Genomic DNA, 19,921 nt, shown 5'->3' on the forward strand with positions numbered 1-19,921 from the left:
TCAGTGCCCCTTAGAGAGTTAGACAGATCATCGTTTTTGTAAAAGTAGGGCTAGGACCTTACTCTAATCCAGGAGTCATAGAAGAGCTCTACAGCACTTTACATCAATTTAACCAGAGGAGATACATTTGTTATGTATTGTTATTTATGTCAACATATCCCTTTCACCCTAACAACACTGCCACTGGAGACATGATTGTGCATATTTCTACCGTTGCATGTGCAAAATTCCACTTCACGTCCCTTGGAGTCCCTGCCAAATGTATTTTCTATGCCTGTAGTAAGCTGCAAAGGTCTTGCATTCTACTTTCACATTCCCTCAAGAGACACTTACATGTATGAACTGTCACTTACCAAGCATTATCTTTGGTTGTAAAAAGGAGCCAAAAGCATTTAAAAGGAAAAGTGACAAGGAATGATGTGTTGGCATTTTTATAATTCAATTTATTACACATTGATAAAAATGTCAACATTACTTTTTTTCCTCTCTTTTATTTAAAGACTTATGCAGAGAATCAGATTCTACAGAGGGCCATATCATAACAAAACCAAACATTTACAGAAGGTATACCTTTCCACCCAATCCAACAGAATACTACCCCATCTCCATCATCGTTTGGCATTTATCATACATTATATACCACAAACACATATCAGTGAGTGTGGATGTGTTTACCCCTCACCCATTATATATCTTCAACATTTGTGCTTTAAAAAAATGAGGTTTTATTTCTAAATGAATCGTTTTTTTATGCCTGATAAATAAAAACACAAGAAAACAAAAAACTCCCACAAGTACCTAACATTGATCAAAGACCCAACTTTGAAAAGCAAGTACTGTCCAGAACAACAGTTCTAAATGGGGGATTACTTGGTCTCCAACATAGGGGATCGGTTTGCGATGCATTTATATACATGTTACAGCTGCTGTATGTGAAAGGAGAAGGGGATGGATGGAAGCTCATGTTTGCAAATGTGCCACAGATTCCACAGCCAGTGCTCTGGAACAGATACAATGCCTTCCTAAATGAGTATGACAAAATAACAACAACTGGTGGTGGCCCACTTTCCGTTCTGAATGGCAGGAAATGTATTTTAGCTGAGGTTTTAATTAGCAAACAATATATAGAAGCTCTTCAGCGATTTTGCTATCTTTAAAGCTAAAGGAAAAAGGAAAAACATTGATTTATCCACTTGGCAATTTCTCATCACTGATTATTAGCAAATCCTCAAATAGAATTATTCATGTGAACTTAATATACAGTACTTTTTTTTTCTTCTTCCATTGACTCGCTTTATTGCCATAAAAAAAAAAGTGCAATCGACATTCAAAGCCATCTCCCCATCAATAGATCGACCTGTACATCAAAAATAAAGAAGAGTAATTCACGATTACCCAGCAGAAATATGGTTAAAAGCCTAAGGGTGCATGGTTGATTAAAGAGTTAAGCTTTTTACAAGACCTTGTTCATTTGAAAACACAGGGGTCAGGGAAAGAGGCTAAATAACGTGTTTCAAAGCTGTCCTTGGATAGCACAAAGCTGACTACATGAATGTAAAGGAAGCTTCTAATGTGCAAAATGCCTAACAATAGGTTGGTACAAACAATATTTATTATCTCGGGTAGTATTTTTCTATTAAATAGTCATATATGCATTATGTATATTATTTATCCTTTTTTTTGTCATGAGAGTAAACATCCATACAATAGGTTTAAAATGAAATATCTAAATATTTATATTTATACATTTCACACAGGACTTGTGTGCACTTGCATACTGAAAGCCTTCCATCTCCAGCAACGGATCCTCTCAATCGGTCATAATGCAACCGACTCACTCCTTCTCCCTCTGGGATGCTCTAACCTTCTCACCCCTGTGCACTGATCTACAATACACACTAGTCAGTCTACACAGTCCAGAGATATCGTCACCACTGCACAATGTCCAGCACTACAATACCCATTTTTTGTAAAAACACCCCAACCCATGCCATACAATGCCCCCACTCTCAATTTGGATCATGGTTTTGTGAAAGCAAATTGGGTGCTGACGGCTTGAAAAGAATAAAGACCGTGATCGTTATTCCAAAGAGTTTTTGGAAACCGACGCTACACATGGAACTATGATTACCGAGGTCAACATAAAGCTATGGATATCACCCCGGAGAATGCAGATTTTTTAAAAAGCCCTTGCTAATCGATATTGCTACATTAACATAATTTTAGGACAATTAACTTTAACTTTCGACATCTGAGAAAACATCTCTTTGTGTATGTTTGAATGTGAAAAAATAAAATCAATAAAAAGAAACCAACAATATTTTTTACATGTTCGGTTTAGTACCTGTTGGGTCTCTCTGAGGAGGGATTGATATCATGCTACAAAAATATAGGTATTCGATACTATCATAGAACTACAAGACATTTCCTGTGTGTAGGACACAGCACTAGCCCATCACGTGTAATGCCTCTGTGTTCTCTCCCATCAACATCAAGCAGCAACAAATGCAGTCAAAAACAAAACATTCCCCTAACGGCATGTGAGACTGAAGGCAGTGTAGCTGGTACTTTCTGAGTGTTGTCTAAAACATCGTCAACAGAAGATGGGAACCACGGCGCCTTCACAGGGTCACGGAATAGAGCAGGATGTAAAACTTAGTGCCATCAATCAAGGGAGTAGCCTTTCCTTAGTTCAACCCTGAAAATGTTAAAGGCACTGCTCTTCACTCTCAATGCATTTGCCACCGCCCGCCCGCTGCAATGCTTACTGCTGGCAGCCCTCTTAGAAACTGAACAATGCTGCTGACAGTCCTCTGGGCCCTGTACAAATGACCCTCTAGGGGCTCTTCTATGCCATAGAAACCAGAAACCAAAGTAAATAATAATAGTGTTTTTTAATTCTAAATATAAAATGCATTCCGACATTTAGATTTTACAGTTTTACATTCTTACTCATTAGTAACCCACCCCAGCTATGGATTTAGTTGAATAGATATTAACTTATATTTCAATTATAACCACTGGCAATGTTGACCAGCCATCAGTGGAACACTGACTTGGTAAGAAACAGTCACATAGGAGTGAGCCAGTGAATACTCTCTTCATACAAACTTTTTTCAATGTTTCATAAACAGTTAAAAAAAAAAAAAAAAGAATCTCTGCCACGTGTTGAAAATGAATACCCTTTAGTTACACTTTGCAAAGCTTAAACGTAATATTGACATCTCTAACACTTGATACTATTTACAATAAAACGAAATAAATTGTATTCATAATGTTGCACATAAATGATTGAATCGTTTCTATCCTCTTCTTAAACCCATGAACAAATGACGTTGTTTCCACTGAGACGTGTTTTATTGCTATTGCTGAACCCCTATCATGATTCTTTCAACAAAAGGAAATGAACAAACCCCAAAACATCAACTACAGAGAATGGAAGAATATTTGACAGAGATTGCAGGTAGCATTTTTGTCACTGATATCAAACAAACTAGGCCATCAGTCAAATGTTGATTGGTCTTTGAAAAGGAAAACTCCCAGTCCATGCAAAAAAACACAAATTTCTTTTACAGTGGCAATGATCTAATGCAAAATAACAACTGAACATATATCAGAAAACTAAAACAAAGAATAGATCCTTAAAAATTGTTGGGCTATGCGAATTTGTAGAATAGCATTCTCTTGCGTATATCAAGTATTATTTATAGCATATTTTCTTTAGTAGCATAATCCCTCCCTCCCAAAACAATTCCCATTATAGTCATCACATTGCTCTGATCCTAAAGCCTTTTCTCTTTTTTTTTAATCGTGGAAGGTACAGTATGTGACATTGAAGCAATGTGGCGACTGGGAACTCAACCCGCATGGACACCATGTTTTCTGAAAATAAACATTGGGGAAAAAAGAGAAGGGTGGGATTTGGATTAGTGGGATCCCGGGGTCATCCCCTGTAACTTGGGCTTTTTATTCAAGTAAGTTGCCCAGTAGACCAGGTTAAAGGTTCCGAAGAGTAACGGGAAGGCTATTCTGGCGATCCTGTCGATCTTGCTGACGCTGTTGAAGGTCTTCTTGGCCTCTGGCGGCTTGGGCTTGGGCTCCTCCTTGGGCTCGGTGGGGGGAGGGGGGGCGCTTTTGGCAATGGTGGCCAAACCAGGGTCCCTGGCAATGTTTGGAGCGAAGGCTGTAGCGGTGGCGGCGGTGTAGGCGGTGGCGTTGTTCTTCTTCAGGAGGGACTCCTTCTTCTTCTTTTGCTGCGAGGAGGGTAAACAAACAGTGCCTTGGATTATCTTGCGGGAAACCAACCAACAAAGCACATTGACAAGCAAACAATTCAAACTGGGGACATCCGTCTGATCAAAAAACATGGAAAAACAGTGTGTGATAATGGCAAGACACTGTGTAAGAGTTTGTCTAATATTTTGTCTCAATTTTGTTTAGGAGCGGGTAGAGACCACGCAGTACAGTAATGTACTGTACTTCTAACTGCACCAGTGAGACAGTGAGCACCAGAAGACTGCAGGAACTCTAAACTAATCATGTTTTTGTCATGTCCCAAGAATCTCATTTGCATTGAGATGAGTTTGTGACATAAAACTAAACCCTCGCTGCTGTGCTCCACCAATAATGTAGAAGTAACTGCTCTGGTTTTGGGTGGAATACCCCTGATCATTACGTTTGAGCTTTGCTATCTTAAAGCTAGAATCCTTAATTGAAACAATAACAAAGCATTCTTCCTGCCCCTCTTTCACTAAAAAGCTACGGGATGGGGCTGGTGAAATGTATACACTCTCAAATTCATAGACAGAGCTATTGATGCAAGGACTGACCATCCACGATATCAAATGTATAGTTTTAACCATGTCTGAGGCTACACAGTGTTTCTTTACATTTACGTTGTTAACAAACATCGGAGTCAAACAAGCAGATATTTTAGGTTCTGTTGGGCTACGGAAGTTGAACTAAGCTCATGAGGCATGTATTCATTTTATTCTTCAAGAATCAATGGATAGCAGCTAAGGATTCTAGTATTAATATATCACAAAACATATCATTTATTTAAAAATACAATATATTTTATGTGAGATAATACTACTAATACCTTCTCTGGCACCACACTTTTTCCGTCCCAGGCATAGCCCCTCTTTGTGAAATAGTTCACTGTAGCAAACTCAATGAGGGCAGAGAAGACAAAAGCATAGCAGACTGCAATGAACCAGTCCATGGCTGTGGCGTAGGCCACTTTTGGGAGAGAGTTCCTAGCGCTGATACTGAGGGTAGTCATGGTCAGCACAGTTGTCACTCCTGTAGGGACAGAGAGGGACAATTAGTTACATTCTAGACTAGAATAGATAGACCATGTTCCTGCTTGTTTGGGTTTTACATTGTAGGCTAAATAGCCATATTACGTCCTACAACTACACACTCTGTCCAACCTAGTCTAGAATGCGTGGCCATTTCCAAAATGGGGATGTTCTGGTGAGAGTAAAGCACACTGCTGTTGACATATGTAACTTTACGCATCTTGAATCAGTACCACCAAAATTGGCCACTGGGTAAAATTGCTTAAATGGACGAAGCATAAGCTACCATTATGTTGGCAGCCTGAGCATTACATTTGATTAGCTGGCGAAAAGCTTGCCAACTTCTCCAATACCTCCCTGATTCCAGCTTCATGCATTACATGAACAATGAGACTGCAGCCCCAGAACAATAGGAATTATCACGTAACGCCGGTGGAGGCACATTTATTTTGGATAAAAGCACCAAAAGACATGCGCTTCTTTTTAAGCCTGCATAATACCTGCACACAAAAGGTTGTATGACTTTAAAAACAGAAAGGCGGAGGGTGTTAAGCCTACAGGATTATGCAAGGTTGTCGTTCTGTACTGTGGATGGGTTTTGTTAAAGCAGAGGTGAGAGTAGGGGGATCTGAGAAGAGAAGCAGGTCAGGGGATGTCTGTCGGGGCATTGCTCATCCACGCGGACTGCTGCAGATGTTTATACCACAAAACAAAAACAGCCGAGCGGCTTACACAGAGATCTCGGCTGGGGCCAAAGAAGACAATTCAAGGGACAGAATGAGAGGCTGCTTATGAATTAGCCAACATAATATATTATTCCTCCACCACCATAGTGTTACAATGCAATGGTACTGGGTGTACAGGTTTAGGGAATGGGCAATGCGCCCCTCGTCATCATATGTTGATAGACTACTGTCTCTCCCTGCTCTGCTCTGCATGGAAGATTTAGTTCACTGAGACAGAGGTGGAGAGATGAGACACACATCAGAGAATCAGCCTGATGCTTTATAGACTGAAACTTTGTGACTACTGCTTTTGGTCTGGACTTTGGTTGTGTGATGTGGTTTCTACACGACCATAAAGTGCTACTGTGGAGCAATTTTCCCTCTAAGGCCACGTAGAGACATGAGAAATTGAACTTTGCTAACTTCGCCCCATTAGATTGCACTATATAGATCAACGTTTTTTCTGTGATCGAATCAACATTATATCAGACCCTTTTCAATGCAACAAACCAAAACAAATATATCTTTGCAAGATTGGGTCTGTGATTTTGCTGCAGGCAGAGCCAGAGCGCAACGGAGTAGAATTATTTTGGTGGGGGCAGCCCACAAGCGGTCTTTCAATCATCGAAGAGTGAATGCGCTTTTCAGTTCAGTTCAGATCAGATCACAGAGCCGCGTGTGTGCACATTTGTTGACATTCTCTGCTAGTCAGCGAGTTATTAGGCCAGTTATAGATAGATACAGTGCATTCGGAAAGTATTCAGACCCCTTTACGTTTTCAATTTTTTTTTAACGTTACAGCCTTGTTCTAAAATTTATTAAATAGTGTTTTTTTCTCACACTACCCCATCATGACAAAGCAAAAACTGGATTTTAGAAATTTTGGCAAATGCATTAAAAATGMAAAACTGAAAAAACATTTACATAAGTATTCAGACCTTTCACTAAGTACTATAGCAGCAATTACAACCTCAAGTGTTATTGGGTATGACGCTACAAGCTTGGCACACCTGTATTTGGGGAGTTTCCTCTCAAGCTCTGTCCAGTTGGATGGGGAGCATGGCTGCACAGCTATTTTCAGGTCTCTCCAGAGATGTTCGTTCGGGTTCAATTCCTGGCTCTGGCTGGGCCACTCAAGGACATTCAGAAATTTGTCCCGAAGCCACTCCTGCGTTGTCTTGGCTGTGTGCTTAGGGTCATTGTCCTGTTGGAAGGGAAACCTTCGCGCCGGTCTGAGGTCCTGAGAGCTCTGGTGCAGGTTTTCACTAAGGATCTCTCTGTACTTTGCTCCGTTCATCTTACCCTCAATCCTGATTAGTCTCCCAGTCCCTGCTGCTGAAAAACATCCCCACAGCATGATGTTGCCACCACCATGCTTCACCGTATCGATGGTGCCAGGTTTCCTCCAGACGTGACGCTAGGCATTCAGGCTAAATAGTCCAATCTTGGTTTGATCAGAACAAAGAATCATTTTTCTTATGGTCTGAGAGTTCTTTAGGTGCATGTTGGCAAACTCCAAACGGGCTGTCACGTTCCTTTTACTGAGGAGTGGCTTCCGTCAGGCCACTCTACTATAAAGGCCTTACTGGTGGAGTGCTGCAGAGATGGTTGTCCTTCTGGAAGGTTCTTACATCTCCACAGAGGAACTCTGAAACTCCCTGACCAAGGCCCTTCTCCTTTGATTGCTCAGTTTGGCTGGGCGGCCAGCTCTAGAAAGAGTCATGGTGGTTCCAAACTTCTTCCATTTAAGAATGATGGAGGCCACTGTGTTCTTGGGGACCTTCAATGCTGCAGAAATTATTTGGTACCCTTTCCCAGATCTGTTTCCCTTGACACAATCCTGTCTCAGAGCTCTACGGATAATTCCTTCAACCTAATAGCTTGGTTTTTGCACTGTCAACTGTGGGACCTTATAGAGACAGGTGTTTGCCTTTCCAAATCATGTCTCATGTCCAATCAATTGAATTTACCACAGGTGGACACCAATCAAGTTGTAGAAACATCTCAAGGACTATCAATGGAAACAGGATGCACCTAAGCTCAATTTTGAGTCTCATAGCAAAGGGTCTGAATAATTTTATTTTTAATAAATGTGCAACATGTCTAAAAACCTGTATTTGCTTTGGCATTATGGGGTATTGTGTGCAGATTGATGAGAAAAAAGATGTATAATCCATTTCGGAATAAGGCTGTAATGTAACAAAATGTGGAAAAAGTCACGGGGTCTGAATAGTTTCTAAATGCACTGTAAGTATAGATCAGTAATGGGGAGTTACTGCTTTCTACAAGAGTACAAAACATGTAGGCTACATTTCTTGGAAAATCCAGTCAGGTAAAAAGCTTATGTCTTAATTAAAGGTGGAGTGTTGTATTTTAAGACAGCCTTGAATATATGCAAACAAGTCAATAGGCAGAGAGGTATCCTACATTGCCCAATTATGTGTATGGTAATAACAATTGTTTTTATTTTGTAAAATGGGTTTCTTGCATCATACAACACAATGCAATGCAATGTAAAGTCAAATATTTGGCCCATGTTGTTACAGACCAAGAAAAAAAATCATTACTACTATACTATACTAATACTATTGTCAAGCCCTTCATAATGTAATTTTTTTTTTTTTATGTAATGTAAGCCTGCATTGAACACTACATACAGTATAGGCTACTGTAGGCTAAATCATATAAATCAAAATCTATTTCCATGTGAAAATGTTCTGGGATTTGTTTAGTGTCACGCCTGCTCCCACTCTCCTTCCCTGGCGCTCGAGGGCACCAGGCTGCCCTGCATTACACACTCCTCCCACCATCATTACGCACCTGCTCCCCTCATCACGCACATCAGCGATTCATTACACTCACCTGGACTCACTCACCTGTGTTTATTTCCTCCCATATATCTATCTGTTCCTGAGGTTGTCCCCCGCTTCAGCATTAAAGTTCGTATGACTTTGTATTACCCGGTTCTGACACTGTTCCTGTCCTGTTCCATGTCTGTGCTAAATTAAATGTTCAACTCTCTGTACCTGCTTCTCATCTCCAGCGTCGGTTCTTACACTTAGTTGGTTTTGTTCATAGGCCTACATTATGCTCAAATAGCCACAATAGTCTATTGGCTACTGTCTAAAACTGTAAGTGTACAGCCTCTGTGTTCCCTGTAAACGCGCACCGGAAGATGCACAAAATTGTCACAATGTTCAAGTTTCCGCTCACAAAACCAAAAATTTGCTCAGTGCCCAAAAAAAGTTCAGGGAACATTACTGGGGAGTCCAGAATATTCTATTCCTTTTTCATTTATTTAATTAATTCTATTCCTTTTTCATTTATTTAATTAATTCTATTCCTTTTTCATTTATTTAATTAATTCTATTCCTTTTTCATTTATTTAGAAGAAACAACTTTTTTTTATTCTTTAAAGCTGAACTACCCATTTGAACCAATTTCCATGCTTTTAAACGGCCACATTGATATGAGTCAGAAACATTAATTCTAGTGTCAAAATTGACTAAAAAAGGGTAAATGTGACCGACCGGCTCGATTTGGTCTTATGTAGCAAAACGTGTTTTTTACATTGGATAAAAGTAGAGACTCATGGCTAGACAATTGTATATCACACACTACAGTTGAGGAACAATGCGAAAGTAATTCTGCTTTGAAAGTTGATAAACTTGTAATCTCACTTTTGAGAAAATGGCCCTTGAATAAGGTACACCTACTGGAGAGCTATTTTTTGTCCACACCCATTCAGCATCGTTTACTCCCTCTTAAACTTTAGCCCCACCCATTTCTTTACAGATTCACATGTGAGGCCATGTACTAAACAACCAAAAATGTCAAGACTAAAGGCTGGTTTATACTATGGGTGTGTTTGAGGGTGTGCCTGTGTGCTCTGGACATTCGTAAACTCAAGAGCGTTGTCAAATTGTCCGTTCATAACTGAACGCTCTGGCTGAGGAGTAGGGTTGACACGAGTGTTCTGACTTAACAACAGCACCCAAGATAACTGGCTAACATTGGCTAGCTACTTCCAGACACAAATGAGAGAACAGCTCACTCTGACCGTTTTGTTTTAGAGCTGGTTAGGCTGTTTTTATGTTATCCAGAACGTTGGTGACTGGAACTGTGCTACTGGCAACAATTTAGTTCTGCTTTTTTGCCTACGTTTACTGACACAGGCCATATTCAATGGGTGTTGAGCGTCCGTAACTTTGTCAGTAATTCTGCACTCTGGCACCTTCAGACGAGAGTGCTCTGAAATCGGAGTAGATAGCAAGAGCGAATTTACCAGCTACATCTATGGACAGTTGTCGCAGAGACATCATGAACATTCTATTCAAATGGTTACTTGCATAGTGCAGTCTTTTGTTTAGACATGTAGCTAGCTCGCTAAACAATGAACTATAATCCCAACTCATAGTGTTATTACCATGCATGGATCTGCAGGTAGCTAACCAACCAGGTTCAATGTTAGCTAGCTAACATTAGTCTATAACTAGAAATGCAAATGGCTCTGAGATACTAATAATATTACTTCACAGATCATACACGTAATGTTAGCTAGCGAGCCAGCCAGCTAATGTTAGCTAGCTAGCTAAAAGTACACTTGAACTTTAAATGAAAATGGCTTTCTGACAAAATTAGAAACGTGTAATATCTGAAAATATAGCTAGCTAGACTATCTTACCCATATACATGGATGGACGCTTCGCACTCTCTGTCACGGATGCCATGGTTGCCCTTAGTTTGAAGATGTAATCTGGAGACAGGTGTTTTATATAACAGCATTCTGTGTGTTCTCTGGTCGACTCCGTCTGCATATTTGCAATCAAACGCCAGAATTTTCTCCATCTTCTTAGCTATCGTACTCTAATTCCACTGAATTCAAATCTCGGTCCTCCAGAAAGTGGAGAGCAACACTTATGCAGTTCTACTACGTGATGTCTTTCAAAAAAGTTGTGTTAGAAAGGATAAGCTACACATACTGAGCAGCTCATGTTATAGACAGAACCATGCTACATGGCAGATCAATCCGAACTCATCTCTCGGCATGTCCAGCCCACTCATTATCTCAGCCAATCATGGCTAGCGGGAAGGTTGTTGGCTTTCTCCATGGCTAAACCAACTAGGCTCATAATTTAACAATTTTATTCCGATTTACAGATGACATACACGTTTGTTATTACAGCACATGAACATTCACATGATCCAGAAGGAATTTCTGCCCAAAAACTATATTATATTATATATATTATTATATTATATTCCAAAACCCATTTGCGAGCATCTTGTATCCCCCCACGACTTGTTTTGTAAAACGATTCCCTATGAAACACTGCCAAACAGATGCACACTCTGGTAATAGATAGTGAGAAAGTTATAAAAAACCAAATGGCACCGAAGCACACACGTCGCCACTCACCAGTGACCTGATTGTGGCCTGGCTGCTCAATGTCCCTGCTAGCTAATAACATTACTCTCTAGCTTCATTGAAAAAGTTTAAACTTAGCTCGCTAGCAAGTGATTTTTGGCACTGATAAACAGCATGTAGCTTGTACTTTATTTACGATAGTTTACCAGCTTGCAAATCAGTCCTGAGCGCGCCACCAGACTTTCCCGACTCGATAGACTGTATGCAGTACACTGACTCGTTTTTTTTTTACTTGAGAAATACTGTGTTTTGTATGGTGTTTATTCCATACAAAAGCAAGGTACTGTTGATTAGAAAGTCTACTTCAGCATCACTGTGTAGCATGCATACAGCTCCGTTCAGTGCATAGTAAGTCATGCTTAACTTGGCTCACTCGTACTATATTGTATCACACTCAAATATACTTAACAGCAGCGCCATCTATTGGCTTGGCGACATCTCGTAACATCTCCCTTTACGCAACACACGAAGATAACTCCTCCTCGACTCATGAACAGGGGAACTGGGGTTAGACTCTTGCCCGTGACAACACTACACTGTTAACCAAAACATGCAACTGTGTTCTTATTCAAGTACCTTCAATAAGCATCAACTTTAAAGTCAAGAAGCAGACTACCCGTTTCCCTCTTACAAATATAAATGCAAAAAAATATATAACCTTTCAGATTAAACAACATGGTCTTTGGAGTATCTCACAGGCGGCCTGATATTTGCCTTGGTTCTGGTGTGTCTCTGAGTTATATTTTGAGGCGGTGGGGCTGCTTCCATATCAGCAGCCTGTTGTTCACCACCAGCTTGAATGGCGGGTTCGTGCCATGGTGCCCAATCATCCTCATCTATATTTGTTTGATGGTCGTTCGCGGGGATCCTGAGTTGTTCAGTCACTGGACAAATGTATTTTCTGTTTCTCCTATATTGTTTACCATTCACTATTACTTCATACGACCGGTCACTGAGTTGATCAGTGCATATGCCCAGCGTCCACGTGCTGGCTGAGCTGCTGGGGTGGAGAAGAACCCTTACTGTTTGTCCTTGGATGATGTTGCGCATGTCACAGGCATGCGTGTCATAGTGGTGTTTTGCTGTCAGCCCTTTTGTAGTTTTCTTGGAATTAAATTTTTTACCACTTGGGGTTTGAGAAGTTTGTCATGGTGGGTAGGATTGTGCGGGTGCATTTGGACATGAGTAGCTGTACCAGAGAACTGTTAAGTCTCTCTATTGGAGTATTCCGCCATCGCAGCCTTTTATAGGAGCGTTTTGGCAATTCTCACAGCTGATTCCGCTTTTCCATTGCTTTGGCTGTGATACGGTAATGACGTCACATGTTTAAAGTCCCACTCATCAGCAAATGCCCCCCCCCCCCCCCCTTCTCATTCTGAAACAACAGTGTGGACAATGCCATGTCTGCTGAACTGCTTTTTCCAGCATTCAATGATGGTGTCTGGTGTGGTGTCAGTCAGCTCGTCGAGCTCCCAGTGGTCCAAGTAACAATCGACCATGATGAGGTACTTGCTTTTGTTGACTGTGAGTAAGTCCATCCTGACCTTGGACCATGGGAGGGGAGGGATTTGGTAGAGGATGAGTGTCTCCTTTTGTTGTCTCCTCTGGATGCAGTTGCACATTTACCCATAAAGATATTTACACCCTCTGTAATCCTTGGTCAGAAAACAGCATCACGTGCCTTTCTGAGACTGGCCTCTATGCCTGAGTGGCCAGAGTGTATTTTGTGTAGAAAGTCAGCTCGTAACATGTCAGGGACGAATATCACTCAATTTTCTGTGGCGAGCTCCTCTTTGTACGTCCAGAAATCTTTCAGTGTGTGATTCACAGCCTGTTTGGCTCCAGGCCAGCCGTTGTTTATTTGTGTGTACAGAGCCTGAAACGGTGGGTCCTGGGAACAGTGTGCTTTGATTGACTCCACTGTCTTAGTTGAGATGTTGACATCACTGGTGTGATCCACCTGTTCCAGGTCAGTTGTGGCTAGACCCCTAGCGTAGACCATGGCTGGTGTTTGCATTTGTCTGTGCTCTGTGGTTGATTGAGCTGTTCTGGAAAGGAAGTCAACTACATGTTCTTTGCCTTGTTTGTATTGCACGTGGAGTTGGTATATTTGTAGCCTTAGCAACATTCTCAGCAGTTGCTTGGGTGCTGTGAGTAATAATTTCTTGAAGATCGTCTCAAGCGGTTTGTGGATGCTGTGTATTGTGATGAATTCTCTGCAATGCAGATACTGGTCAAACTTGTCACATGCAAAAACAATGGAGAGACATTATTTCTCAATCTGTGCATATCTTTGTCCTGTCTGAGTCAATGTTCTGGAGGCAAATTCAACAGGTTGTCCTTTCTGTAGAAGGGCTGCGCCCAAACCTATCTCACTGGCATCAGACTGCAGTATGACTTCATCATTCAGGTTGTAGTATTTGAGCACTGGATGTTGTGTGACTAACTGTTTGATAGTCTTCAACTGCTGCGTCATGCTGTGGTAGCATGTCCATTCAATGTCCTTGTCAGTGAGTCTTCTGAGCAGCTCACACACATCAGATAGGCGGGGCATGATTTTTGCGAGATAGATCACAAACCCCAACCGCCGCTGTAGTGACTTGACGTCGGTCGTTGTACCCATGTTCTGAATGGCTGGTATTTTCTCTGGGTCAGGGCGAAGGCCCTCTGTGGTGAGAAGCTGACCCATGTATGTCACACTAGGTAGCTTTAAGAATAATTGATTTTTGTTCAGCTTCAGGTTGACATCCCTTGCTCTCTACAGGAGAACTGTAAGGTTTCTGTCATGATCTGCAATCGCGTCTTCGTGTGTGTCACCACATCCATAGAGTAGAATGTCATCTGTGATCACGCTCACTCCTTTTAGTCTCTCTAGTACTTCACACTGCCTGTGCTGGTAATCTTCATCTGCTGACTTGATTCCAAATGGCATTCTCAGCCATCTATACCTGCCTACAGGTGTCCAGAAAGTTGTTAGATCGCAGCTCACTTCATCAACTTTGATTTGCCAATATCCATCTTGGCATCGAATACTGAGAATACCTTTGCGTTGCATATCTCTGGTCGAATCTCTTCTATTGTGGACATCTGGAAGTGAGATCCCAGTAAGGCTTTGTTGAGTGCACTGGGGTTCATACATATGCATAGTTTATCAGGTTTTTCAATGACAACCATGTTGCTGATCCACGGTGTTGGCTCTGTGAATTTTGTGATGATGTCTGCATTGTCCATTGAATGTATGGCCTTTGTGATCCTTTCCTTCAGTGGAATAGGTATCCGTCTTGGTAGCTGCTGCACAGGCCGGGCTGCATTGTCGACCTCAAGGTGTAGCTCTCCAGGAAGGCAGCCAAGCCCATCGAACACGTTCTTCTACTTGGAGATGATCTGCTCAGTTGTCATGATGACCTCAGTGGATGTGGTGCTCGGGGTGTCGACGTAATGTAACACATGGCTGTGGTTCAAATGTAGTAGACTGAGTCTTTCACATGTGTCAGCTGACAGCAGAGGAAGCTGGGATGTCCCCATGACCTGAAATTTGATATGAAACGTTTTTCCATCATGATCTGCTTTGAGATTGCATTCTCCTGTTGGCTTTATCAGTGTGCCATCATATAGCGCTGAGTGTAGCCTTGCTACTGTAAGTAGGAGAACTGGATTGTCGTCTTGCATGACTCGCTGTGTTGATCCTGTGTCTAGTTGACATTTAATTGTATGGCTGAGGTCATATGTCAATGGCTCATCACTTAGTGGAGATAGCTTAAAACCTGTTTGGGATAGGGGGCGGTATTTTCACGTCCGGATGAAAAGCGTGCCCAAAGTAAACTGCCTACTACTCAGGCCCAGAAGATAGGATTTGCATGTAATTGGTAGATTTGTATAGAAAACACTCTAAAGTTTCTAAAACGGTTAAATTTATGTCTGTGAGTATAAGATAACTTATTTGGCAGGTGAAACCACGAGGACAAAAAAACAAATATTTTTTTAGTTGACTGTGTTTTCAATTGGTTTCTATGGGAATCTAGATTTCTGAGGCATCTGGTTGCAGTTCCTAGGGCTTCCACTAGATGTCAACAGTCTTTAGAAATTGATGGCTGTTCAGACTGAGTGTCGAGTCTAGTGTACTGTTGTGTTTGGGGCGCGCGGTCTGGCGCTCGCTCCACTTTCATTTTATCCGCTATTGAATACAGTTTATTCCGTCTTAAATTTTATCGATTATTTACGTTTTAAAATACCTAAAGTTGGATTAGGAAAGTTGTTTAAAATGTTTGGACCAAGATTATAGGTAATTTATTAGATAATGTGTAGTCATGTTGGTTCGAGTTGGAACCGGTGTTTTTCTGAATCAAACGCGCGAAATATATGGACATTTTGGGGATATAACGACGGAATTAATCGAACAAAAGGACCATTTGTGATGTTTATGGGACATATTGGAGTGCCAACAGAAGAAGATCTTCAAAGGTAAGGCATGAATTCTATCGTTATTTCTGTGTTTTGTGTCGCGCCTGACGGGTTGAAATATGATTGTCATGTGTTTGTTTTGATGGGGTGCTGTCCTCAGATAATCGCATGGTTTGCTTTTGCCGTAAAACCTTTTTGAAATCTGACATGGTGGCAGGATTAACAAGAAGTTAAGGTGTATTTTGGTGTATTGCACTTGTGATTGTATGATAGTTAAATATTTCAAATAATTTATTTTGCGCTCTGCAATTTCACAGGATGTTGTCGAAACGTTCCGCTAGCGGAACCCCTAGCCGTGAAAGGTTTTAAGGTTAACCTCTTGACGCTAGGGGTCAGATTTTTTTTTAAATTTTTTTTTTAAATAACGTTCCCAAGGTAAACAGACTATTTCTCAGGTCCAGATCGTAGAATATGCATATAATTGACAGATTAGGATAGAAAACACGCTAAAGTTTCCAAAACTGTCAAAATATTGTCTGTGAGTATAACAAAACTGATTCTGCAGGCGAAAACCTGAGGAAATCCAACCCGTTTCATTGCCTGCCCCTCTTCCATTTAAAGGGGTATCAATCAGATTCCTTTTCCAATGGCTTCCTCAGGCTGTGACCAGGCTTTAGACATAGTTTCAGGCTTTTATTTTGAAAAATGAGCGAGATTTTTCAAAACGAGTCAGGTGTCCTTTGATTAGTTCCTGCGCGCGAGAGGGGTAGCTCTCCATTTTCTTTCTCTCTTTTATTGAATAGGTTACGGTCCGGTTGAAATATTATCGATTATGTTTGTTAAAAACAACCTGAGGATTTATTATATAAAACATTTGACATGTTTCTACGAACATTACGGATACTTTTTGGAATTTTCGTTGAACGGAACGAGGCTTTGGTTTTCTGAACATAACGCGCAACCCAAAAGGCGTTTTTTTGTTATAAAAGTAATATTTATCGAACAGAAATAACATTTGTTGTGTAACTGGGAGTCTCGTGAGTGCAAACATCCGAAGATTATCAAAGGTAAGCGATTAATTTGATTGCTTTTCTGACTTTCGTGACCATGCTAATTTGGGGCTAGCTGTTCTAGCATTGATTGATACACTCACAAAAGCTTGGATTGCTTTCGCTGCAAAGCATATTTTCAAAATCTGACACGATAGGTGGATTAACAACAAGCTAAGCTGTGTTTTGGTATATTTCACTTGTGATTGCATGATTATAAATATTTTTTGTAATATTTTGCGCCCTGCAATTCAGCTGTTGTTTAGGAAAATGATCCCGCTAAAGGGATCCGTAGCGCAGAGAAGTTAATTAACCATTTTTTTGTCTTGTCTTCCACAGAATTTACCTTTGAGATGTACCACATTGCATGTTGTTTGGCCATCTGACTCATTATCTGACTCATTATTCCTCTAATAGATTGAGTTGAGGTTTGTGTTGTTTACAAACTCTGGCAAAATGGTTTTGTTTGCCACATGCTTTACAGGTGACACCATATGCTGGGCATTTGGCTTTGGATGAACTGAACAACAGTAATGACAGGGTAAGTTGTTTGCATTCTACGTTTGTTAATATCCCCTGTGAACTCTGTCTGTTTACAACTATATGTTTGCCGTTTTGATTCTGAATGTCGCTCACGGGAGGTGTACCGTCTCTGGTTCAATTTTCCTGATTTGCATTTGTGATTGTTCACTTGAACGACACAGGTCAATGGCTTTGTTAAGTGTGAGGTTCGGTTCTTTGAGCATGCGCACTCGCGCAGCTATATCTTTAGTGCCTAGGATAAGCCTGTCACGGACTACTTCCTCTCGTAATACGCCAAATTCACGTGTCTGCCAGCTTCCTCAGATTTGCAATGTACTGCTCTGATGTTTCACATTGACTTTGTTGACAAGCATTAAACATGTACCTCACGTAGATCACGTTCCTGGATGGCTCAAAGTGTTTCTGTAGTGCCTCTATCATTTTTACCTGGTCAGTTCTCTCTGCTTCAGGCATATGAAGATGCCGCTGTAAGAGATTACATTCTAGCATCTGAGCCTGAGAAATAGGCAGCTTACATTGGGAACGTAATTTTTTCCAAACATACAAATTCTGCCCCCTAGCTTCAAGAGGTTTTAACTTGGCTCACTCGTACTATATAGTATCACACTCAGATAAACATAACAGCAGCGCCATCTATTGGCTTGGCAACATCTCATAACATATTGCACCAAACACCGCGACTAAGACCTCCTCTGCAAAAAACTTCTAAATCAATAACAGATTTCTTGATTTATCTTAGATTAACTCTGACTATTTTAACTAAATTATTATTTTAAGGAAGTGGCTATGTTGTTGCTACGGTAACCAATGTTTTTTCTAAACTGTGCGTGCGCAGCCCCAAGACTGCCGCGCAGCTCCCTTGGACTGCTATGCATAAATATCAGCCCACAGAGAGAATCACAAGATTGAACTTCACTCAACTTTCTAGAGCAGTGGTCACCAACCGGAACTAGTCGATCTCCAAGGCATTCCTAGTCGATTGCCAAACATTTCTGTAAAAAAAATGATAAAGCCTTTTGTGTCCCTATTTTTTTTTATTGGTCTCGGGCTGTTGGCAGTAGGTGCACCCGATTCAGCTGCCCTGCATGCCGAGTAGGCGAACTGTTGACATTTTGAACCATTTCATGTGTCTGAAGGTACAAACTCAGCCTTCCCGATGGGCCCAGAGAGCAAATCAAGTGCACTATAGGTCTACCACTGGCAGATCGGATGCCTCAGATGACCATGTCTGCAGTAGATAGCAGGCATAAAAGAAAGCTACAGCAAAATTGATACAGTGAGATTTCAAAATGTTTAAAACCATTACTAGAGAGAGTCTGTCAACGAATACAGCGAAGCGTTGCTGTATTTATGATTGAGTTCATGTTTAAGTTCATACTCAGCACTGTCAACACTTTGTATTCAACACTTTTATAAGCCATAAAATGCACGTTCTTCCTACTTCCACTACAATAAGCAGTGCAGCAGTAATGAATGTGTATCTATAGGCTTGTGTTGTTGATATTATTAGCGGCTTGGGTCTTTTTGAATATCGAGGAATATTTCACTTTCTCTGTTCATAGGACTAACAACATGAATTTGTGCATGAGGCAGAAATAATGTGGTGCGACTCGAGTTTCGCCATCCGCTGGAAGAGACGGTGTCCCTTTTTTGGTCAGTGTCAGTGGAGGAAAGGGAGAGCGGAGGGATGTTGAGAGGTGGACCCTCAGTCTGCTGCTCTCTCCCTCCGCTGAGACTGACCATCAGATGCAGGCACCATCAGCCCAGTAAAATAAAAATCAAATTATTTAAATGTATGCTCACTCAGCTAAGCTTCACAAGTAATACAACAACAGATCTGTTACCAGTGTGATCATATAGCCCACCTCAAATGTAGAAATATATTTTTTTTAATGGCCCAAACAACATTGCATTGGCAGGGCATTTCAAGCAAAGCCGATATGCGGTGATAATGTATTGGGCCTATAGCTTACTGCAAAAACCTCATTGTTACAGTACTGTAAAATAAGAATCTGAGCTAGATCTCAACTTGCATTTTGACTCAAAGTGATCTTGACTCAGTAAAGGTTGGTGACCACTGTTCTAGAGTTTTCCCTGTTAACACTATCAACATTTCCCTTTACTGTGGCAATTGCGATTGAATCAAGGCAATATTAGCCACTTTCAATGCAACATACCGAAACAAAACGAACTATGCAAGAGATTTTGTTGTAGGCTGAACGCATCGGAGTAGGATTCTATTGCATTGACACGCACTACTCAGCCCGTACTCTACACAGACCAGTGCGGCATAAACAACCAGACCTGCAGTAAACGTATATGCAAATAGACCATTTCCATTTATGGATCTGTGCCATTACTTTGAACTGGACTGTGTTTAAAGCATGAGCGGTCATAAGTAGATGCGCTTGTTTTTGAGATCAAAGCGAGAGCTACATGTAGCCACGGGTGCAATTATTTTCAAATCCTTTG

The 19,921-nt window shown here is 41.0% G+C and overlaps 1 protein-coding gene across 4 annotated transcripts in view; it reads right to left on the reverse strand.

Annotated features, from left to right (window-relative positions):
• Positions 1-415: 415 nt before the first annotated feature.
• LOC111981075 (gamma-aminobutyric acid receptor subunit alpha-1) overlaps positions 416-19,921 on the reverse strand; it is a 36,244-nt gene continuing 16,738 nt past the window's right edge. For all 4 annotated transcript variants that reach the window (XM_024012214.2, XM_024012212.2, XM_024012211.2 and 1 more), the window contains exons 9-10: positions 5,102-5,304; positions 416-4,253 (exon numbers count right to left, since the gene is read on the reverse strand). In XM_024012214.2, the coding sequence (XP_023867982.1) occupies positions 3,927-4,253; positions 5,102-5,304 (530 nt within the window). In that variant the 3' untranslated portion in view covers positions 416-3,926. The remainder of the gene's footprint in view (positions 4,254-5,101; positions 5,305-19,921) is intronic.

Source organism: Salvelinus sp. IW2-2015, linkage group LG20, assembly GCF_002910315.2.
Source record: "Salvelinus sp. IW2-2015 linkage group LG20, ASM291031v2, whole genome shotgun sequence".
In the NCBI taxonomy this organism is placed as follows: domain Eukaryota; kingdom Metazoa; phylum Chordata; class Actinopteri; order Salmoniformes; family Salmonidae; genus Salvelinus; species Salvelinus sp. IW2-2015.